This window comes from Panulirus ornatus, chromosome 43 (assembly GCF_036320965.1).
Source record: "Panulirus ornatus isolate Po-2019 chromosome 43, ASM3632096v1, whole genome shotgun sequence".
Classification (NCBI taxonomy): Eukaryota; Metazoa; Arthropoda; class Malacostraca; order Decapoda; family Palinuridae; genus Panulirus; species Panulirus ornatus.
In genome coordinates this window covers 24,250,167-24,275,399 of record NC_092266.1, presented here as the reverse complement: position 1 = coordinate 24,275,399, position 25,233 = coordinate 24,250,167, and the positions used below count along the sequence as shown (strand labels likewise).

At 38.4% G+C, this 25,233-nt stretch overlaps 1 protein-coding gene across 1 annotated transcript; it reads right to left on the bottom strand.

Annotated features, from left to right (window-relative positions):
- Positions 1–715: 715 nt before the first annotated feature.
- Positions 716–23,756, bottom strand: Pbgs (Porphobilinogen synthase). The gene is made up of 9 exons (XM_071687277.1): positions 23,682–23,756; positions 15,230–15,363; positions 11,982–12,093; positions 10,002–10,136; positions 6,764–6,884; positions 5,356–5,588; positions 3,865–3,981; positions 3,500–3,599; positions 716–1,677 (listed from the first exon to the last, which is right to left on the bottom strand). The coding sequence occupies exons 2-9, from the start codon at positions 15,355–15,357 to the stop codon at positions 1,607–1,609; spliced, it is 1,017 nt and encodes a 338-aa protein (XP_071543378.1). The 5' UTR covers positions 15,358–15,363; positions 23,682–23,756; the 3' UTR covers positions 716–1,606.
- Between the last annotated feature and the right edge of the window lie 1,477 nt (positions 23,757–25,233).

Here is a 25,233-nt window from a genome sequence, read left to right as displayed (position 1 = left end):
CCCCATACACATGTATATACATACGTCCACACACGCAAATATACATACCTACACAGCTTTCCATGGTTTACCCCAGACGCTTCACATGCCTTGATTCAATCCACTGACAGCACGTCAACCCCGGTATACCACATCGATCCAATTCACTCTATTCCTTGCCCTCCTTTCACCCTCCTGCATGCTCAGGCCCCGATCACACAAAATCTTTTTCACTCCATCTTTCCACCTCCAATTTGGTCTCCCTCTTCTCCTTGTTCCCTCCACCTCCGACACATATGTCCTCTTGGTCAATCTTTCCTCACTCATCCTCTCCATGTGCCCAAACCACTTCAAAACACCCTCTTCTGCTCTCTCAACCACGCTCTTTTTATTTCCACACATCTCTCTTACCCTTACGTTACTCACTCGATCAAACCACCTCACACCACACATTGTCCTCAAACATCTCTTTTCCAGCACATCCATCCTCCTGCGCACAACTCTATCCACAGCCCACGCCTCGCAACCATACAACATTGTTGGAACCACTATTCCTTCAAACATACCCATTTTTGCTTTCCGAGATAATGTTCTCGACTTCCACACATTCTTCAAGGCCCCCAGGATTTTCGCCCCCTCCCCCACCCTATGACCCACTTCCGCTTCCATGGTTCCATCCGCTGCCAGATCCACTCCCAGATATCTAAAACACTTCACTTCCTCCAGTTTTTCTCCATATATATATATATATATATATATATATATATATATATATATATATATATATATATATATATATAGATATGACTGGTCTAAAAGCTTATTTCACTTGATTACCAAACATTTTGCCAAAGTATTCAAAAGTCCACTTTCCTGTGATAACTCTTAAAACACTAAAATATATGTAGCTCAAAATGAACAGTACATCACAAATGTTGCTCTCATAACTTATCAATTTAACCAATTAGTTTACAGAAATACTTACATTAAATAAATGAAAATAAGAGCAATACTGAAAAATTTTACAATATCCTTTATATTTATCAATTTTGTTCAGGTAAAAATGTCTTGCATGTATGACCTAACAAAATGAAATAAACTTAACCATTTCACAAAATACACTAAATGTATTGCATAATTTTCACTTATTTTCTCTATGTTACTGGAAGACTACTAATAAGTACATTATATGTGGTATCAGACAGCATACAGTTTCGGAAATCTTCCTTGTGAATATGCATCATGCAAACACAACTTTTACAAATTTTACAATCTTTGTTTATCACCCAGTTTATTGGAGTAGATATGGTACATATAGCCTACACAATGTGGCCACATGCTTTACTTGTGTTGAATAATTGTAGAAATAGGGTCCCTAGCTCTAACCTCAATCTTGAAATAGCATTAAAGATATTTAAAAAGTACACACTCCAGCAGCTTCTGTTATCATGTGGCTCATATTTAGTAACATATCTGAAGACTAAAATATATGAACAGCCTATATTCATAAAAAAATTCAATGTACTTCAATATTTTTTCAGAAATGAATCATAGTCACAAAAAGTACTAGTAACTATCATTCCATACTACTGTGACAAAGAATTTCACATGGAAGGAGCATACCAGTTTATGAATATGGCTTCTCCTTCAGCCATTCCAGTACCCTTGGTGTGTAGTACGAGATGATCACATCTGCTCCTGTGTAAAAGGAAAAGCAGTTAGCAGTAATTCTTTAATCTTTACATAAAATTCTGTCTATACAAAGGATCTCAGCATCTGCTTGGGAGGGAAGCTGAGGATGAGGAGAAAAGACAGGGGTTGGAAAAAATTGAAGGACGAGAGAATACAGCACCAACCTATAAGTACCTACAATAAGGTTTTGCCGTGAGGGAAACCTAGCACACTGAGCATACCACATTGACACTAGTTTCACAAAACTACTATAACCTTTTGCCAAGCAATCTGCATTACTGTCTAGCTTGGGTTAATCTGAAGCCATTTTCAGCCAATAATCTAGTTTAAGGTTTAAGTACTCAGTCCTTGTTTGTTAATCATTCTGTTGAATGAAACATTAAAAAGCCTCTTCACTTCTCTTGACAAGTTCAAAAATTTTATTGTGGTGCCTTGTATATATATTCAAAAGAATTAATGTAAAAGGAATCAGTAGGCTGGAACATTAGGTAAACATACGTAGGAGCCTCTGAAAACACTGTAACAAAGATGCCCCGTCACTGGCCTGTTAAGGGTGAGGCACTAGAGGCTGAGAAGTGGCATTGGAGTTCACCAGTTATGGAGACTTTAGCCATGGCCTCCACCTTAAAGGAGTTCCCAAATGGAACAGGTATAAGAAATATAGATAGATAGTCATTTTTTCCATATTGAAAATTCCTTCCTGAGTCTTAAATAAAATTTTTTTCATTCCATTGTTTCCATGCACAAATCACTACATACCTCTCTCTTCTTACAAAGATGTATCAGTCAAGGTTTTGCAGCCTTTCAACACAGTCCATGCATTCCATTACCTCATTCTGCATGTAGATAATATCTGGATTATCTCATCCTTACTAATTTCAGCTTGTGTTGTTTCTGATTACAAAAAAATGTATTGATTTTGATTCCTATTCAAATCTAATCAACTTTTTCACCATCAGATTTCAATCTCTTTAAGTGAAAGCTTTCATTATCATGCCACTCATTAACTGCCTAAATAAAAGAATTCAATGTAATTTCTACATTCCATGCTTTCATTTATGAAAGTAGAGGGCTTTGATAAATTCTTTCCAGCTGGTTCTTTGCAAGATGTCAACATTCTATTATTGTTTCATCATTATTGAAATCAATCTTCACTAAATTCCCATTCATATACTATACCCTTATCATTTTATATTTTCTCTTTCTCGATATGATGCTATCATTTTACAATTACGGTGCTGTCCAAAAAAAAAAATTGCTTTCATCTCCATGTGTGCAGTGACATAACAAACAGCACTGAGGCTAAAATGCCATTCCTTGCAGGTATGATGAAACTTTATCATCATAATTCCATATGCTACTGCTCTGAATCTTCTCCCTAGCTTATCTTTCAAGTTTTGTTTCAAAGCTTTCCTAAACAAAGTCCCACACCTTTACTAAACAAAGTCCCACAGCTCACATTAGTAAACATCTTGAAGAAAAGCATCCAGTCTCACTCTCAGCACCAGAATTTCATGATTTTTTACTACAAGTAGTTATTCAAGTCTTAATCTACCTTTTATAATCACTCTTTGAGACTTTTATTACAAGTGCCATTTAACTCAGAGGTTCACATTATTTCAGCACACTATTCTCAGGGGAAGGATGGGGAAGAAATTATGATGAGGCAATTACAAAGTCAAAATAAATCCAAAATTATAAGTTTTAAATCTATGCACTGTTTGGATTATGAGAATGTGTTGTACATCACTAAACAGAGGCTGAAAAAAAAAATGATGGATGGATCACTCTCTTAACTACTAGTAAAAATATTACAACTTGGCCATACCTGCTCGCCGCATGCTAGTGAGGACTTCCATGAGTATAACACGAAGATCAAAAGCTCCAGCTTGGGCACCATGGTATAACATAGCATATTCTCCTGACACCTGGGAATAATTAATTAACATAATTTACTGAGAAAAATCTGTACAGGCAGAATATCAAAAAATAAATTTCAAAATTCATTCTTCTTCCCACTTCCCAAGCAGGAATACGTATACAAACTCACAAATTACCCACTCAAATATACCCAAATAAAGAGAAAATGAATTAGACACATTAAACTGCATTGTAAAGAATCACTTGTGGTTTTTCAAAATCAGGAATATCATGTCTAAGGAAACAGATTAAACTGTTATGTAATCAACTTGCCTGGTAGATGAACAGTGGGTACTGAGGGTATTTGTCCTTAGTTTGCTTTACAACATCAAGGTAAGCAATACCAGGCTTTACCATCAACATATCAGCACCTTCTTCCACATCACGATCCTGATAAATCACAAAAATAGATATAAATCACTTCTAAGTATGGATTCTAATAAAAACAGGAGCACTGCTTTACAGTGGAATGAATCCTTTAATGGCAGCCATGGTCAAATGATCACCTGATCAGATATGACAGCCATCACTACCTTCATTTCATACACATTCATCCCAGACATCCCAGCCACATCCTCTCAGTCATATGTGTTAGCCACACCTCCTCCTGCTTACTCAGCACTCCACCAGACCAACAGAAGTTGATAAATTACCTTTTGCCTATTTCATTTTGCAGGCTAACCGATTATGATATTCAGGAAGGAAAAAAATTTAATCTTTATCTAACTGAGCATATGGTGAAGAACATTTCATGCCAATTGTGCCTTTTAAGGGTTAAGAACTATAAGGTAGGTAAATGAAGAAAACCTGAGATATCTAAATGGCAATGTTTAAATTTTTTCATACTTATTTGCCATTTCCTGTGTCAACCAGGTTTTGCCAGGAACATGGGAAGAAATGGCTTCATTGGCTCACATCCATTCTGAAGCTGTCATGTGTAATGCATCAAAACCACAACTCCCTATCCACAAACAGACCATTCCATGGTATAGCCCAGCAACTTTATATGCCTTAGTTCAATCCACCAATGGTACATCATCCCTTATATTTTACATCACTTGAATTCACTCTATCCCATGCACTTCATTCACTTTCCTCCATGTTCAGGCCCCAAGCACTCAAAACCCTATTCACTCCATCTTCCATCTACAATTTGTTTTTCCCCTTCTTGTCCCTTTCACTTCTGAAACACATTCTCTCTGTCAATCTCTCCTCATTCAAGCTCTTCATATGTTTAAACAATTTCAGCACATTCCTTTCAGCTTTCAACCATGCCCTCTTTATTACCACACCTCTCTTTTACCCATCAACTCTTGTTTGATTAACCCTCCTCAAACAGCCAAACTAATAAAATATGGAGAGTAATTTGAAGATTAAACAATTTAAGGTGCCTTAACCACCTAATTCCTTGAGATGATCATAAATATGCTTGAATTTATGAGAAAGTATTATTGAGATGATGCTGATTTGAAACAGACATGGTCTGAATCTGAAGTCAATTCAGTTAAAACCAAAACTCAAAAATGGAGGATATTACTTACAATGTAAAAATTTCTTGATGTAAACACATTCATTACTCGACTTTCTGGTTCCTGTACAGTTTGTAATGTCAATATCAATCAAATAAAATTTCTGCAAGGAAATCCTACGAAATCCAAATATTTTTCTGTCACAGTGCAAGAAAATACAGAAGCATTATCTGAAAAAGAACTTGGCATTTTAACATGAAAATCATTGGCCCTATCAATTTACTTAAAAACTTACAGCAGCTCTACTAGCTAATCCTGCTGATCCTGAAGGAAGCTGGTAGCAACGACGATCACCAAAAGCTGGTGCTGATTTTGCTGCATCTCTAAATGGTCCATAGAAAGATGATGCAAACTTCACTGCATAGGAAAGGACTGACACACGACTGGCTAATCCAGCCTCTTTAAGTGATGCCTTAATAGCACCAACTCTTCCATCCATCATATCTGAGGGAGCAATGATCTGGGCACCTGCAGTATGAAAAAAAAAATAAAACATATCTTTCATTACATCATAATCAATTCTATTCCCAATTCCAGAGTCAGTCTAATTAATGAACCCTAAATGATAATCCATACACATAACAGTCTGAAATAGCTGCATCACACACTCAGGACTCCTTTGAAGAGACAAGTTTTTTGACGAGTGGCCTCTGCTTTGTCAAGTGATGCTGCAACCTCACAAAAGGTGACTTTTCACTCACTGTTTAACCTAAAGCAAGAAGTCTGGTAACAACTCAGATGATGATGATGCTATTAATCATCTTCAATATATTCTTCAGGAATGGTGAAATTTTCAACATAACTATTTCAACTCATATTTCATGAAATATAACATGTATACAGAAATATGAAATTCATGTAAATCTGATGAATTCCACATGTGTTGAGGTTGTGCCATGTCTTTATACATGTAGCTCATATAATGATTTAAACATTTTCTGAGTAAAAACACAGAAGTTATTTCTAAATAAGAAAATATATGACACAAAAATATGATGTAACACATAATCTTATCTATTCTCTCCTATGAATGAAATAAAGAAAAGCAGGAGCTTACTGATACATGGAATTTGCTTGGCAGTCACTTGGATGTCAGCAGGTGAGACAACACTAAACCATTCTTTACGGTATCGGCTATAAGTGTGGTAAGATATGTTTACGAATTATCTATTACTATAATTTTTTTTACCTGTCTGTAAACTATAGAATGAACTTTAATCAAAACACACACAATACTAAAGTGTCATAGAGACTGAGAAGAGCATATAAAATTCATGTATATTTTCTGCTCATTGTGGCAGCTATGATTTGAAAAGATCATTGGTTAACATAAGAAAATACTACGTTGAAAAGAAACTTGCACTCTCTCATGTATGTGCAAATGTTTCTCTGTATGTCAACATAAATATACTGTTCAACTGTTTGACGTTTTTGGAAGGCTACAAATTGATTTGTCTAATGTCTTAAGATTGGTGAAAAAAAAAAAGCCAATTGAAGGGCTCCTGGATGTGATCGTCCAGCTTGTGATTATAAATTCTGTAACTCATCCCTGTAACATGTAATACAATAGCGTACATGGAAGTGTGCAAAATTCAATGATGAATAGTCTTTGAAAATTTTGAAACTGAAATTATTACACTCACCTGCTTTGGCATAGGCAGTAGCTTGTTCAGCCAAACGTTTGATGCTAGGAGTATTGTCAATAGTTCCATCTTTATTTAGAATACCACAATGCCCATGACTAGTGTAAGCACATAAACACACCTGAGAGAAATTCATGTTTAACAGTATAATCTTTATACTCATCTTCCTCCATTAATACACGACACAATCTAGTAATGCACTTTCCTGCATTCAGTTCTGATATGCATATGCACAAGTTTCCTCAGACATTTTTCTTGTTAATTATACAAGAAAATGGCTAACAGCCTTCATATGAAAGAATATATAATACATTGTGCACAATAAAGATCTGTATGAGGGTTAGGTGATTGTTTATCCAATAACATACCAGAAATCTAGGGTCTAAACCCTTATGGCTTTGTGGTCTAATAATACACCAGCAAATAAAAAAAGCAAGGAATAATAAACCAGCGTATGAAATAACACTTAAATTCCAAGGTGAAGTGAAATATAAAGATAGATGTCATTGAAATGGTATAAAAAGATGAAGCAATGTGGAGGCACTTCAAAACTGCATCAAAAAGGTCTGCTGCAAAGTATATGGTAGTTTATATCTTGACAATGAAAAAAGAAAACATGTTGAAGAAAAATCTATGAAGTTTGATCACATGAAAAGGATTCTGAAAAAAGGTTGAATTTTTCAAATCATAGTGATGAACTGAGGTTAAAGAACGAAATGAAACAAGCAAATGAAAGACGGTGATCACCAAGTGAAAAGATTCTCATTGAAACTTATTTTGGGAGATAAAAAGGTGTGGATGAGAGGTCTAGATGACAAATAAAGGTGTGTAAGATAAGTGTGGATGAATATTGTAACAAAGAAGTTCATAAGAGATGAAAAAGTAACCTAAATAATATGGGTATAAATATGAGGTTGGGATAATAAACTGGCATTAGGATGAGGAAAATATTATAAAGAATTACAAAAACAATAATGCACATAAAAACTATGGTGATGAGGTGAAACAGTAGTTAGGCTGCAGATTAACACCTACTTTACAGCAAATTCAAGCTTCAGGCAATTCATATTATTAACAGAGAAGCATAAATGAATAGTGTTTTATTCTAATATCCTTAAAAACCTACATAAGTGGGTAGTAGAAAAAATGCAAAAGGACCTAAAATGAGACTAATCTACCTGATTGCCATCTGGGATGGCAGATTTTTTTCCAGCAATGAAATTGCTGATTGAGGATTGGCGGAATGCTTGCATAGTGCCATTGTACAAAGGCAAAGGGGACAAAGGTGAGTGCTCAAATTACAGAGGTATAAGTTTGTTGAGTATTCCTGGTAAATTATATGGGTGGGTATTGATTGAGAGGGTGAAGGCATGTACAGAGCATCGGATTGGGGAAGAGCAGTGTAGTTTCAGAAGTGGTAGAGGATGTATGGATCAGGTGTTTGCTTTGAGGAATGTATGTGAGAAATACTTAGAAAAGCAAATGGATTTGTATGTAGCATTTATGGATCTGGAGAAGGCATATGATAGAGTTGACAGAGATGATCTGTGGAAGGTATTAAGAATATATGGTGTGGGAGGAAAGTTGTTAGAAGCAGTGAAAAGTTTTTATCGAGAATGTAAGGCATGTGTACGTGTAGGAAGAGAGGAAAGTGATTGGTTCTCAGTGAATGTAGGTTTGTGGCAGGGGTGTGTGATGTCTCCATGGTTGTTTAATTTGTTTATGGATGGGGCTGTTAGGGAGGTGAATGCAAGAGTTTTGGAAAAAGGGGCAAGTATGCAGTCTGTTGTGGATGAGAGAGCTTGGGAAGTGAGTCAGTTGTTGTTCACTGATGATACAGCGCTGGTGGCTGATTCATGCGAGAATCTGCAGAAGCTGGTGACTGAGTTTGGTAAAGTGTGTGAAAGAAGAAAGTTGAGAGTAAATGTGAATAAGAGCAAGGTTATTAGGAACAGTAGGGTTGAGGGTCAAGTCAATTGGGAGGTAAGTTTGAATGGAGAAAAACTGGAGGAAGTGAAGTGTTTTAGATATCTGGGAGTGGATCTGGCAGCGGATGGAACCATGGAAGTGGAAGTGAATCATAGGGTGGGGGAGGGGGCGAAAATTCTGGGAGCCTTGAAGAATGTGTGGAAGTCAAGAACATTATCTCGGAAAGCAAAAATGGGTATGTTTGAAGGGATAGTGGTTCCAACAATGTTGCATGGTTGCGAGGCATGGGCTATGGATAGAGTTGTGCGCAGGAGGGTGGATGTGCTGGAAATGAGATGTCTGAGGACAATATGTGGTGTGAGGTAGTTTGATCGAGTAAGTAATAACAGGGTAAGAGAGATGTGTGGTAATAAAAAGAGTGTGGTTGAGAGAGCAGAAGAGGGTGTTTTGAAATGGTTTGGTCACATGGAGAGAATGAGTGAGGAAAGATTGACCAAGAGAATATATGTGTCAGAGGTGGAGGGAATGAGAAGTGGGAGACCAAATTGGAGGTGGAAAGATGGAGTGAAAAAGATTTTGAGTGATCGGGGCCTGAACATGCAGGAGGGTGAAAGGCGTGCAAGGAATAGAGTGTATTGGAACAATGTGGTATACCGGGGTAGTAGTTCCAACAACTACTATTCCTTTAAACATACCCATTTTTGCTTTCCGAGATAATGTTCTCGACTTCCATACATTCTTCAAGGCTCATTACTATCATTATCATCATACTTGTTCACCGTTTCCTGTATCAGTGAGGTAGCACCAGGAAACCAAAAAAAAAAAAAAAAAAAAAAAAAAAAAAAAAAAAAGACCCATCCACTCATATATACATACATGCCCATACATGTTCATATACATACATATACATATCAACATGTACACATATGCATACACAGCCATATACATATGTACATATTCACCAAAACACTCTCCCTGCAGTCCCAATTCTTCCTCCTGAATTTAAAGGAACTAATTTTTCCTTTGTGGACTAGGGGAATGCTTAGATGATAAATGTCAATCTTAACTCCAACTAGCATGAAGAAACATCAACAAGCATAACACCTAATTTGTATATTAATGATTTCAAGCAGTTTATCAAGCAAAAGAAAGACCTGAATTCACTTAAAGAAATGAACCCTAAGTGCCCTTGAAATATATATGATGGCTGTAGAAAGAATTTCTTCATATAACCATGAAGACACAAAAGGTTAAACAGTTAAACACAAATATACTTTTGCATATGAACTAAATCTTGTGAGGTACTTACATCACATGCTACGAGAAGATCAGGAAATGCTTCACGAAGAAGTTTCACTGCAAGAATAACTGGAGTGTTGGGTGCATCAGCACTTGAGCCATATTCATCTTTTGGCATATTTGATGGAACACCAAATAATAAAACCTGTGGGACAGAGAAATCATAACTATAAAATAGTGAAATAATTTTCTACAACAATCTTATGCAGGTATGAGAGGAATTCATCTGTATACATTATTCTATTGCTGTGGTTTCGGTGCATTATACATGGCAGCTAGAGACTGAGTGTGAACGAATGTGGCCTTTGTTGTCTTTTCCTAGCGCTACCTCTCGTGCATGCGGGGGGAGGGAGGGTGTCATTTTCATGTGTGGCAGGGTGGCGATGGGAATGAATAAAGGCAGCAAGTATGAATATGTACATGTGTATATATGTATATGTCTGTGTATGCATATATATGTATATGTTGAAAAGTATAGGTATGTATACGTGCATGTGTGGACGTGTATGTATATACATGTGTATGTGGGTGGGCTGGTCTGTTCTTTCGTCTGTTTCCTTACGCTACCTCGCTAACGCGGGAGACAGCGACAAAGTATAATAAAAAGATATAAAATAAGTCATTATTCTATCAATATATCTACAATGAAGTACAGATGTAAATGTATCAAATATAATGGACATTATTATAACCAAAATTTCTTACAGAGGCGGCAATCACTGCATACATGAGGGTAACTGGTGTCAGATTTCCTCCAAATGCTGTGATCACCATTCATCTCACTGGATTCCTCCATCACAGCCTGTGTCACTAACACATTTCTATAAACTTCCAACCATTTTACTCATGACCCTCCTCTGTGTCTGTTTACACTCACCTCACTGAAGTACATTTTTTAGAGAGTCTGTTCATTCTTATTTTTCCTTTGTGTCCATACCACCCAATATTCCATCCATTACCTAATCAATCACTCTCCTCACAATGCTGTAATGCTTTCTAATATTCATCATTATCCAGTTTCTCTTGCAAATTAAAGGCTACTTAACAAATTCAAAATGATACAATAATCTGAGTTGCTTCAGTGAATCTAATCACAACTGATAGCTAAGGTTCTCTGCAGTGCTTTCTCAAGTTCCAGCTATTTTTTTTTTTTTTTTAATGTTAGCTGAGGTGCCACGGGCAACATGACAGCTAGAGACTGAGTGTGAATGAATGTGGCCTTTGTTGCCTTTTCCTAGCGCTACCTTGCACACAAGAGGGGGAGGGGGTTTTTATTTCATGTGTGGAGGAGTGGCGATGGGAATAAATAAAGGCAGCCAGTATGAATTATGTACATATGTATATGTGTATGTGTCTGTGTGTGTATATATATGTATACGTTGCGATGTATAGGTATGTACATTTGCGTGTGTGGATGTGTATGTATATACATGTGTGTGGGTGGGTTGGGCCATTTCTTTTGTTTGTTTCCTTGCGCTACCTCGCTAACATGGGAGACAGCGAAAAAAAAAAAAAAAAAAAAAAAAAAAATATATATATATATATATATATATATATATATATATATATATATATATATAACCTAGCCTGAGTCAGGTGCCCATTTCATCAACCAACCCCAAGGGGTGGATGAACAGTTGAGTTAACTATGGGCCAACTGCTGCCACCAGGATTCAAACCTATGTGCTTGACCCTGGGCAGTCCATAAATGCATCAAGGTCATGAACACTAACCAGCTATTCAGAATTCTAGTATCTACTTCCATTCCATTATTGCTAATGATAGGACAACCTAAATGCATTAGCAGAGTAACCTCCCAATCATTTACATGCACAGCAAGTCACATTCTGAGTATCATTCCTCAAATACAGCCCCCAGAATATTCTTGCCTCAGATATTAAATTTCCTTCAAAGTACAGAGCATCCTTATGAGACTGAACATAAGAACATCTAATTCTGAAGTTTAAAAAATACAGTATCAAGTACTTACAGAGGACAGTCCATTTTGCACAAGTGGCTTAATGGCAGGTACAAGTTTGTTGATTCCATATCGTGTCACACCAGGCAGACTGGCCACTGGCTGTTCTGCATCAGCATCATCTCTGAAATGAAAATTCAGCTACAGCACAACTATAATTCATATGCTTCCAAGGAATGTTTTCCACTGTCCCATTATCTCTGAAACTCATCATCATTATGACAAAGGCTTTTCTAGGGACCTGTCACATCTGTGGAGCTCACCACCATCTGTAGCAGGAAGCTAGAGGTGAGGGAGCAAAGGGAGGTAGGGAAGCCAAAAGAAGGGGGTTTGGAGATGAGACCCTGATACCAAAACCTGCAAAAAGCTTTGGACATGTCAAGGGCAACTACACAGGATTCCCCCAAATCTTCAGGAATGATGACCAGACAACAGTAAGATAGAAAGAATGTTAAAAGTGGATCTCACCTCACAGAAGCCATACTGATGATTAGAGAGAAGACTGTGAGATTCAAGATGTTTAAGGATATGGGATTTGAGAAGGGAATCAAAAACCTTGGAAATGGTAGATGTCAAAGCAACAGGATGATACTGTGAGAGGTTGGAATGATGACCCCTCTAAAGCAATGCATGCTTCCAAAAATAAGGTGGAGAGTCTGAAAGATTACAGGGTGCACAGAATTAGTAAGAGGAACATCAGGGGGTGATGGAAGTTACTGTCATTCAAGACAGAGTCAGAGAAGATACTGGAACCAAAGAGAGTTGCTTTGTCTATGGGAGAGACAGCTAAAGTGCTATCAGAATGGAGAAGTGCATGAAAGGTAGAGTGACAAAAGTTGTTAGCAATGCCCTTAGTTGGAGACTAGAAAGACTGATCAGTGGACAATGAGAAGTTATCACATTTCCATTGAATAAAGGAACAACTAGCCTCATGGATAATGTATCTGCAATAATAACAGGCAGTGAGAAAGGATGAATGGTAGTTGAAGGAAGGGGTTTTTCCAAGCGTAATATGCCTGAGTGGCCTAAGAACAGGGACAGTTGAACCATGGGATGGAAAAGAGGTCGTCATGGAGGAATAGGGGATAAATGCATCCATTCCCACAACAATAACCTTTGCTGCACGTTTGGTGAAGACAGAAGCATCACCTCATAAGAGACAGTAGCTTACACAAGGAAAGTCAGAAAATAATTTTGGTTTAGTTATTCCAGTCAGTTCTGTTGAAGTTCCAATATCTACGTTCGGAAAAAACTGCTGAAGGGGTAGGTCTGTTAGAATAGAAACATTCATGAGATTGTGATCATATGAACCAATTTGGGGCAAGACTGTGCAGTTACAGCTATATGAATCATACATGAAAAACATATTCAGAATATTGGGAGAGTGGTCACAAAGGTCAGGAGACAATAGGCTCTAGATCTTTAAAAATGGAGAACGCGAGGGCTTCGATCCCTCCACCATCCGTATCGGACGAGTTCAACTACTCCCTATGGTGAACGCTGAAATCCCTTAAGTAGAGGATCTCATCTTGCAGGTGAGAAGATGCAACAGTCTTATGGCAGGAACTTTGATAGTCAAGGAAAGATATAAAATCTGTAGAACTAGGAGAGCAATATGTGAAACAGAGGAAAAGTGTGGTTGCTGAAAGACAGACCTTGAGCCACATAACATATGGGTTTGGGGGCTCAAGGTCCACAAAGTGTACAATAGGTGTGCTGATGCTGTAGTAAACACAAACACCACCTTTGAACTGGAGTTGTGAGTGGATATTATAGCTGGACACAAATAAGGGGTTAGTGAGAACATCATCAGACAACTGGGTCTCGGAGAGAAGTAAAATATAGGAGAGGTGTTAGACAGATGGTGTTCAACAGTAGATAGGTTGCTGGAGGTACCACAGATGTTGGTACCTCGCTGAGACGAGAGATGGTGATCAAGCATAATAAAATAAAAAAATATAATATACATAATGTATATACATGTGTATGGGGGTGGGTCGGGGCATTTCTTTTCGTCTGTTTCCTTGCGCTACCTCGCAAACGCGGGAGACAGCGAAAAAAAAAAACACAAAAGATACATGATTCATGAATATACTGTTAATCACAAAGAAAATGAGACACATACTATTGAAGTGTTTCATTGTTATATTACAGATTTGAAAGAAAAAGTGTTTTCGATCTAAAAAATCCACTGCAATCTGCTTGAAAACCTCAGTAGAAGGACCATTTTTCATACTGAATATGAATCTGGGGTTGGAATTATGTAATTATGGTTACATCTTACAAAGACTGGTATCTTTCTGAAGTGCTTCACTGTTATATTACAGATTTAAAATAAATAGTTTTTGATCTAAAAAATCCCTGCAATCTGCTTGAAAACCTCAGTAGAAGGACCATTTTTCATACTGAATATGAATCTGGGGTTGAAATTATGTACTTATGGTTACATCTTACAAAGACTGTGTCATTATTCACTTTGTATCGTACTGGGCATCTGTCGGCTACAGGAAGCAATATATAATATTTGCCTTGAATATTTCAAGTACGGAAGTGTTTCATTTTTATGGTACAACATTAAAAGAAAATGTTTTCTGGGCTGAAAAAAGAGTCCCCTTCAATTCTTGGTATTTTTCATAGGTTAATAACTTTGCTCCAAAACCTTAGTACATATTACTATGGTACATGGAGTTTAAGATCTGCAAGGCCTGAGCCAACTGAAGAGCCATTTCTTAAGGCTACCCATTCCTCTTTCCTTTTCAACAATACATGGGAGATGACAGGCTGGTCATGATGTTACATGGTAATACACCTGAAAGTACAAGACAGACCACTGATGAGATGCAGTCGCTGTGAAAGATTTCACTTGGGTTAAAAGTATTCCCAAACAGGAAGCGAGGGGAGTGCTTCTTGTTTAGTAGCAACTTATTCATTTCACATATCAAGGAAGAGGTCTGGATGGATACTTTAGTCCCACTGGACAAATCAACTAATTGTACAAAGCAGAAAAGTAAAATGTGTTTATATCAGAGTAGAGGCTCATATTTCACTTTAGCACAATAAATAAAAGTTGAGGATGCTTACGGGTGAAGTGAAAGGCTGTAGGTACCTACAGCATAGGAAAATGAAGATGAAGATGAAAGGCATTAGTCTGGTAAGTTTCTGAACAGATTCCCAAATACACACCAAGATGCCATCTTGAAATATGCCAAACATTCTTAAAGCTAAAAATTTTCAGTTTCAAGAATGAAAATCAGACTTACACAACAAAAACAGGATACATCAAATTCCAAGGATGAATCTCAGTGTTTGATGTTTGCCATCGTCTCATGGTAGAATTAAAGTAGCCACTGTGGAGGACGCGTTTTGGTGGAGGTTCATAAGATGCCATGGTGTCCTGAAAAAAAAGTTATATACTTATCTATCTATCTACCTGTATATATCATATAAATACTGAGGGCCTATAATACATACATCTAATATATATATATCAATCTATTCATTTATTATACTTTGTCGCTGTCTCCCACGTTAGCGAGGTAGTGCAAGGACACAGATGAAAGAATGGCTCAACCCACCCACATACACATATATATACATACACGTCCACACACGCACATATACATACCTATACATCTCAATGTATACATACATATATACACACACACACAGACATATACATAAATACACATGTACATAATTCATACTGTCTGCCCTTATTCATTCCCGTCGCCATCCCCGCCACACATGAAATGACAACCCCCTCGCCCCACATGCATGAGAGGTAGCGCTAGGAAAAGACAACAAAGGCCTCATTCGTTCACACTCAGTCTCTAGCTGTCATGTATAATGCACTGAAACCACAGCTCCCTCTCCACATCCAGGCCCCACAAAACTCTCTATGGTTTACCCCAGAAGCTTCACATGCCCTGGTTCAACCCACTGACAGCACATTGACCCTGGTATACCACATTGTTCCAATTCACTCTATTCCTTGCACGCCTTCACCCTCCTGCATGTCTATTTCCTGGAACTACCTTGCTGACATGGAGGGCAGCATTCAAGAGTGGGGGAATAAGAAAAGAATGTATATGTACCATTTTTTCTTTCCTTTATGCACTTATGATGTCAGGAACAGATGACAGTGAATAAGTATGAATATGGACATGTGCATGTGTGTGTGTGCTTATATATATATATATATATATATATATATATATATATATATATATATATATATATATATATATATATATATATATATATATATTTTTTTTCTATTATACTTTGTCGCTGTCTCCCGCGTTTGCGAGGTAGCGCAAGGAAACAGACGAAAGAAATGGCCCAACCCCCCCCCCCCATACACATGCATATACATACGTCCACGCACGCAAATATACATACCTACACAGCTTTCCATGGTTTACCCCAGACGCTTCACATGCCTTGATTCAATCCACTGACAGCACGTCAACCCCGGTATACCACATCGATCCAATTCACTCTATTCCTTGCCCTCCTTTCACCCTCCTGCATGTTCAGGCCCCGATCACACAAAATCTTTTTCACTCCATCTTTCCACCTCCAATTTGGTCTCCCTCTTCTCCTTGTTCCTTCCACCTCCGACACATATATCCTCTTGGTCAATCTTTCCTCACTCATTCTCTCCATGTGCCCAAACCACTTCAAAACACCCTCTTCTGCTCTCTCAACCACGCTCTTTTTATTTCCACACATCTCTCTTACCCTTACGTTACTCACTCGATCAAACCACCTCACACCACACATTGTCCTCAAACACCTCATTTCCAGCACATCCATCCTCCTGCGCACAACTCTATCCATAGCCCACGCCTCGCAACCATACAACATTGTTGGAACCACTATTCCCTCAAACATACCCATTTTTGCTTTCCGAGATAATGTTCTCGACTTCCACACATTCTTCAAGGCCCCAGAATTTTCGCCCCCTCCCCCACCCTATGATCCACTTCCGCTTCCATGGTTCCATCCGCTGCCAGATCCACTCCCAGATATCTAAAACACTTCACTTCCTCCAGTTTTTCTCCATTCAAACTCACCTCCCAATTGACTTGACCCTCAACCCTACTGTACCTAATAACCTTGCTCTTATTCACATTTACTCTTAACTTTCTTCTTCCACACACTTTACCAAACTCAGTCACCAGCTTCTGCAGTTTCTCACATGAATCAGCCACCAGTGCTGTATCATCAGCGAACAACAACTGACTCACTTCCCAAGCTCTCTCATCCCCAACAGACTTCATACTTGCCCCTCTTTCCAAAACTCTTGCATTTACCTCCCTAACAACCCCATCCATAAACAAATTAAACAACCATGGAGACATCACACACCCCTGCTGCAAACCTACATTCACTGAGAACCAATCACTTTCCTCTCTTCCTACACGTACACATGCCTTACATCCTCGATAAAAACTTTTCACTGCTTCTAACAACTTTCCTCCCACACCATATATTCTTAATACCTTCCACAGAGCATCTCTATCAACTCTATCATATGCCTTCTCCAGATCCATAAATGCTACATACAAATCCATTTGCTTTTCTAAGTATTTCTCACATACATTCTTCAAAGCAAACACCTGATCCACACATCCTCTACCACTTCTGAAACCACACTGCTCTTCCCCAATCTGATGCTCTGTACATGCCTTCACCCTCTCAATCAATACCCTTCCATATAATTTACCAGGAATACTCAACAAACTTATACCTCTGTAATTTGAGCACTCACTCTTATCCCCTTTGCCTTTGTACAATGGCACTATGCACACATTCCGCCAATTTCTCAGGCACCTCACCATGAGTCATACATACATTAAATAACCTTACCAACCAGTCAACAATACAGTCACCCCCTTTTTTAATAAATTCCACTGCAATACCATCCAAACCTGCTGCCTTGCCGGCTTTCATCTTCCGCAAAGCTTTCACTACCTCTTTTCTGTTTACCAAATCATTTTCCCTAACCCTCTCACTCTGCACACCACCTCGACCAAAACACCCTATATCTGCCACTCTATCATCAAACACATTCAACAAACCTTCAAAATACTCACTCCATCTCCTTCTCAAATCACCACTACTTGTTTTCACCTCCCCATTTGCGCCCTTCACTGAAGTTCCCATTTGCTCCCTTGTCTTACGCACTTTATTTACCTCCTTCCAGAACATCTTTTTATTCTCCCTAAAATTTAATGATACTCTCTCACCCCAACTCTCATTTGCCCTCTTTTTCACCTTTTGCACCTTTCTCTTGACCTCTTGCCTCTTTCTTTTATACATCTCCCAGTCATTTGCACTATTTTCCTGCAAAAATTGTCCAAATGCCTCTCTCTTCTCTTTCACTGATAATATATATATCTTTCTTTCTTTCATACTATTCGCCATTTCCCACGTTAGTGAGGTAGCGTTAAGAACAGAGGACTGGGCCTTTAGGGAATATCCTCACCTGGCCCCCTTCTCTGTTCCTTCTTTTGGAGAAAAAAAAAGAAAAAAAACGAGAGGGAAGGATTTCCAGCCACCCGCTCCCTCCCCTTTTAGTCGCCTTCTACGACATGCAGGGAATACGTGGGAAGTATTCTTTCTCCCCTATCCCCAGGAGGTCAAGAGAAAGGTGCAAGAGGGAAAAAAAGGGCAAATGAGAGTTGGGGTGAGAGAGTATCATTAAATTTTAGGGAGGATAAAAAGATGCTTTGGAAGGAGGTAAATAAAGTACGTAAGACAAGAGAGCAAATGGGAACATCAGTGAAGGGGGCTAATGGGGAGGTAATAACAAGTAGTGGTGATGTGAGATGGGGTGAGTATCTTGAAGGTCTGTTGAATGTGTTAGATGATAGAATGGCAAATATAGGGTATTTTAGTTGAGGTGGTGTGCGAAGTGAGAGGGTCTGGGAGAAAGGTTTGGTAAACAGAGAAGAGGTAGTGAAAGCTTTGCAGAAGATGAAAGCCGGCGAGTTTGGATGGTATTGCAGTGGAATTTATTAAAAAAAGGGGTGACTGTGTTGTTGACTGGTTGGTGAGGATAATCAATGTATGTACGGCTCATGGAGAAGTGCCTGAGGATTGGCAGAATGCATGCATGGTGCCATTGTACAAAGGCAAATTGGATAAAGTTGAGTGCTCAAATTACAGAGGTATAAGTTTGTTGAGTATTCCTGGTAAATTATATGGGAGGGTATTGATTGAGAGGGTGAAGGCATGTACAGAGCATCAGACTGAGGAAGGGTAGTGTGGTGTCAGAAGTGGTAGAGGATGTGGATCAGGTGTTTGCTTCGAAGAATGTATGTGAGAAATACTTAGAAAAACAAATGGATTTGTTTGTAGCATTTATGGATCTGGAGAGGGCATGTGAGAGAGTTGATAGAGATGCTCTATGGAAGGTATTAAGAGTATGTGGTGTGCGAGGCAAGTTACTAGAAGCAGTGAAAAGTTTTTATCAAGGATGTAAGGCATGTGTACGAGTAGCAAGAGAGGAAAGTCACTGGTTCCTAGTGAATGTCGGTTTGTGGGCAGGGATGTGTAGTTTCCATGGTTGTTTAATTTGTTTATGGATGGGGCTGTTAGGGAGATGAATGCAAGAGTTTTGGAGAGAGGGGCAAGTATGCAGTCTGTTGTGGATGAGAGGGCTTGGGAAGTGAGTCACTTGTTGTTCGCTGATGATACAGCACTGGTGGCTGATTCGGGTGAGAAACTGCAGAGGCTGGTGACCGAGTCTGGTAAAGTGTGTGAAAGAAGGAAGTCAAGAGTAAATGTCAATAAGAGCAAGGTTATTAGGTACAGTAGGGTTGAGGGTCAAGTCAATTGGGAGGTAAGTTTGAATGGAGAAAAACTGGAGGAAGTAAAGTGTTTTAGATATCTGGGAGTGGATCTGGCAGCGGATGGAACCATGGAAGCAGAAGTGGATCATAGGGTGGGGGAGGCGGCGAAAATTCTGGGAGCCTTGAAGAATGTGTGGAAGTCGAGAACATTATCTCGGAAAGCAAAAATGGGTATGTTTGAAGGAATAGTGGTTCCAACAATGTTGTATGGTTGCGAGGCGTGGGCTATGGGTAGAGTTGTGCGCAGGAGGATGGATGTGCCTGGAAATGAGATGTTTGAGGACAATGTGTGGTGTGAGGTGGTTTGATTGAGTAAGTAATGTAAGGGTAAGAGAGATGTGTGGAAATAAAAAGAGCATGGTTGAGAGAGCAGAAGAGGGTGTTTTGAAATGGTTTGGGCACATGGAGAGAATGAGTGAGGAAAGATTGACCAAGAGGATATATGTGTCGGAGGTGGAGGGAACGAGGAGAAGTGGGAGACCAAATTGGAGGTGGAAAGATGGAGTGAAAAAGATTTTGAGTGATCGGGGCCTGAACATGCAGGAGGGTGAAAGGCGGGCAAGGAATAGAGTGAATTGGATCGATGTGGTATACCGGGGTTGACGTGCTGTCAGTGGATTGAATCGGGGCATGTGAAATGTCTGGGGTAAACCATGGAAAGCTCTGTAGGTATGTATATTTGCGTGTGTGGACGTATGTATATACATGTGTATGGGGGTGGGTTGGGCCATTTCTTTCGTCTGTTTCCTTGCACTACCTCGCAAACACGGGAGACAAAAAAAAAAAAAATATATGTATGAGAGTAAATGTATATAATATATATATATATATATATATATATATATATATATATATATATATATATATATATATATTTTTTTTTTTTTGCTTTGTCGCTGTCTCATATTTCAACAAATCATCTTAAAAGCTCTAGGGCATAGCACTGCATAACCACTGTATCTAATGGCACATTACATTGGGCCTGATTTTCAATCCATACACTCAGGAGTCTTTCCAGCTTCAGCATGACTTCACTTGAATAAAAATTGTGTTTCAGTGCATAACAGTGTTGCAGCTTGAGCATTTGACTTAATTTTCTTTCTAGTCATGAAGTGTCCCACTAGAAGCATAGCAAACTCTAAAGTTTTAGTAATGGAACTAAGTTTTTCTCCAGCACCAAAAGCTCTGTAAAACATCGAGTTTTACAACATCTTGGAAGAAAAGCTGAAAAATGTGGAGGCAGATCGAAACTGATGCACTGACTAATTCAAACTCAAGCCCGCCAACTATGTCATAAACCCACTAATGTGCCAGCGAATGCGATCTAAATATCTAATTACATTTGGCCTTTTTTCATTAAAAAATATTTCAAATAAGTTTCCATAAGGGCGAATTAACAATCCATACTGTGAATTTAGAGGAACCAATTTCCAATTTCCATAACGTAAGGGACCCGTGTACTAGTCTTAATAATGTAAACTCTCGTATGAAACTTTCTCAGTTGAGGGTCTGAATCATTCATAATGAAAATAACAAGTCTATAAAACTAACAACCTAATGTAATAGCTTGTGAAAATCAATGGGTAATTACTTTCCTTGTGCCAACTTATTAATCAATATTTTGAAAAATATTCGAAGGGGAATTGCATTTATACTAAAAATGAGAAATCTAAGGTGAGATCTCACACATTCCATACAAATAATCTAATAATTTTTTCATGTATCTTTTAATTTCACACAAATCTATGTATCTACCTGTCCACAAAGACAGACCATTGTTTGAAGGAACTAATGAAAAACCCTTATATTCACTAAAAATACAAACAAGAAAACAAGAGATAGTATATTTCAGTGTATAATTGCTTAGCACAATGACTTCATACTTCATGATTTCTGAAATAATGTTAACCTTTATTTGATAATTTAAGGGTGTCTTTGATGTGTGATGTTTTATCCATTAGCTAGGCTACTGGCAGGTCTATGGATGAGATGTAGAATTATACATCAGGTAGGTATTCAAGTAACAATGCAAAGGTCTAAAGACAAAACTCTGGCTTAGTACACCATTCTGCACCCAGCCAAAAATTTGGTTTGGCACAATGGAAGGGTTGAATAAATATATAGTGGTGTTATTTGATGTATAAGTGGGTTAAACCCGAGTATATTTCTAGTAAAATATCTAAAGAATCAATAAAACTAGGCAGAGATTTATAACAGAAATCTAATAACATAAATATGATTAATTCTGTTTTGCAGGGAGAGCCTTACACTCATGTTGCCCGTTTTGAGTTTTACACTCATGTTACCCTTTACCCTTACACCTGTATACATGTTACATGTCTTTACTCCTATTCATGCCTATCTATCTATATCTCTTAACACTTGTTCTAACTGAAACTCCCTCAAGGGAGTGGCCATGGCTATAGAGTCTCCATTACTAGTGAACTCCAGGGCCACTTCTTGGCCTTTAGTGCCTCACCCTTAACAGGCCACTGGCAGAGGGCAACTCTAGTGTAGTGTATGCAGAGGCTCCTACCCAATGTTCCTACTGACTTCTACCTAATGCTCCTGCCTAAATGTCCCTATCTATGTATACATACACAACTTAGCCTATGTCAGGTACCTAATCGATTGACCAGCCCATAGGGGATGATGAGCAGCTGGATGGACATTGGACTGGCTGCCATGACCAGAATTCAAACCCATGCTTGTCTCATCCAAGACGGTTAGTAATACTAACCACTACTCCTCGGGATTGCTTGGAATGGCTGCTTGTGGGGAAGCTATCCCTGGACACAAACAGCCACTTGGTTTGTTATCTGTCTGTTGACATTTGATAGCAGTTAGCACAATGCTTAAGTTTTCTGGGTATGTAATACAATTTGAAAAATTATTGCAAATCCCAGGGAGTAAAACTGAAAAATTTCTTTTGATTTTCCAAAAGCATTTAACTTACATATATGTTAATCCCTTATTTTTCCTGATTTTCATAACTTTATGTTGTAACATAATATGGAATCTAACCTTCCAAATCATGCTCTGCAACTTTTGTTCTATTATCTACTTACCATAACACCAATACAAAAGAAAATCACTCAATATCCAAGAATTGTTTCCAAACGTAGCTAAGCTTATGGACTACCATTTCCAGTTACCCTGTGCCAGTATGGCAAATAATGTAAAGTAACCACCATTTTAATCATATATGGCATGCCTGTACCTCTGGGGCATGACAATGTAAACAAAAATCACATCAATGGACATAACAGTTAGTGGGACCCTAATGCACATGCAGCAATCACAGTTAGGTTAGGTATTCTAGTTTGGAATTTTGTTTCTTAGTAAACTATATGCAGATGATAAACAATTAAATAACATAACATTCTTTAAAGTGACTACTGCGGGTGACTCTGTTCTACTATCAAGAAACCAATCATTGATTCTTGTTGATACTGGCAACTTAAAATTGCCTTAAACTTAATCATGTTCAATAAATACAAAGTTCTACTCGTAATAACCATTCCTTAATATGGTAACTTTATGTGCACAACATCGAACTACTGCGTACCCTATGAATCGAGTAAGACATACAAGTGTACCTAAAGAATCTGTAATATATCCAGTTTTAGGAAGGCATACTCTCACAGAGCCCTTATGTAATGCCTGCCAACCGGTGCATGACTGCATGATTGTTGTAACTGAGCAGTCATGCATCCCATGTGTACTTTGCCCAGGTTCTTAGTAACTATGCTGAGCTGTTCGTGACAAAACTCACTACTGTAGCATTATAGAACATCTATAATCATAGAATAGGTCTAAGAAACACTCAACATCTATTAAATATGCGAACCTCTGTACTTAAGCTTGGGGCGGTCACTTTAACTTCCGTCAATTTGTTTTCCAACAGCGAAACCGGCGACTGTTGCTGGACGCATTTCGAGCAGTAAAGCGGAATGAAATCACCCGACACATAAATCAAATTCCAAGGCATTGCATCATCTTTACATTCAATATTAGTCATTTAACTTTATCTGCCATACTTTCTACCTTCATATCAATTGTATTACCTATCTTAGATTGAGGTAATTGGTACATTTCTATCTCTGAGGTTCTAAATCTGATTCCCAGTATTGTGGCGGAGTGCACCTGAGGACCGACAAACGATAACAACCTCCAATCATTCTCTTTAGCTTCAAAAACGGCAACATATTACTGATGTTTTCATGTCTATTATCTTTCATATAAATGCATTATAATATAATTTACTATCAAAAACACGTATTACAGAGGTATAGTGAATTACTACAACAAGAAATGTGTCATAATGCCGTTTCTTAAACGTATAAGAATCTCATTACAAGACAGGTCGCAGATTTGTTTGCAATGTTTAATTGATTTCTGTTCAAAGGAAATATTAATCGTACATACAAGTATAAAAGAAACCTGCAATAACTGAAGTCAGTATCTGGAAAACCGTGATTTCAACCTGTGAATCGAGAATACAACTCTGGCAGACTGTACCATCGGTGTCCAAGGGGGAGGGGCACTGCTTCCCTTGGAAAATAAGAAAGCAATACTTTCTTTTTGGTGGGCACCTTTCCCACTGGAAAATGAGAAAAAGCATACACTTCTTTTCTAAGCATCGATCCCCAAACCAGAAAAATGAGAAAACAATATACATTTCTTTACTAATAAACATTACGTGTATCTATCATAGTGTGCAAGTGTGCAATGCGTCGAAAGCAGAGGCAGCGGAACGTTACAAATTAAGGAGGCCCCTCCACTCAACCATTTGGGAAGGCTATAATGGACTGAGGCTACTTCATTTGGCCAGCTTCTGTGTAATAAAGAACAACCTGTCGTCACAGGGCAGAGTTCAAGGGGGTCATACATGTGATATCTATCACAAAAAAGAATAATTCCAGCTTCCATCTCTCTTCCTTTCTAGATCCGTGAAGGGAAGGGAGACAAGAAACGTTTTTGAGTGAATTTGTATGAGATTTATCAAGAGCGGACACTGTGAACTGTGGGAAACTTTTACGCCTGGTGACAACTGTATATCAGGCTGAACTTTTGCAATAACTTTCACAGCAGTTAATTGTGACAGAAATGAATAAACTCAGCAAGTTCAAGTTTCAAAGCCTTTGGAATCGTCTTTAGCCAACACATCATGTTATATCGAACCTTCTCTGCTACTTCCTTCTACCCACACTATCACCCAGGACAAGCAGAGGACATACCCTGACATTAGGAAAAAAAATAGAACTGTGATATTGAACGTCCTGCGCAACTCTGTTCTTCCCACACACACTGTTGCAACCCTGGGAAGACAGAGAGGGACAACGACCGAAAACACGGTGATAATAACCTACTGTAGCCTTGGATGGCGGGAATAGTCTCAC

Bases quoted from the DNA above. Each gene is read 5' to 3' on its own strand.
- Pbgs (XM_071687277.1), bottom strand. From the start codon at position 15,357: ATGGCATCTTATGAACCTCCACCAAAACGCGTCCTCCACAGTGGCTAC. The intron at 10,137-11,981 runs GTAAGTACTTGA...TCTGTCCCACAG, and splicing joins TGCAAAATGGACTGTCCTCT to GTTTTATTATTTGGTGTTCC. The intron at 6,885-10,001 runs GTAAGTACCTCA...AATTTCTCTCAG, and splicing joins ATCTTCTCGTAGCATGTGAT to GTGTGTTTATGTGCTTACAC.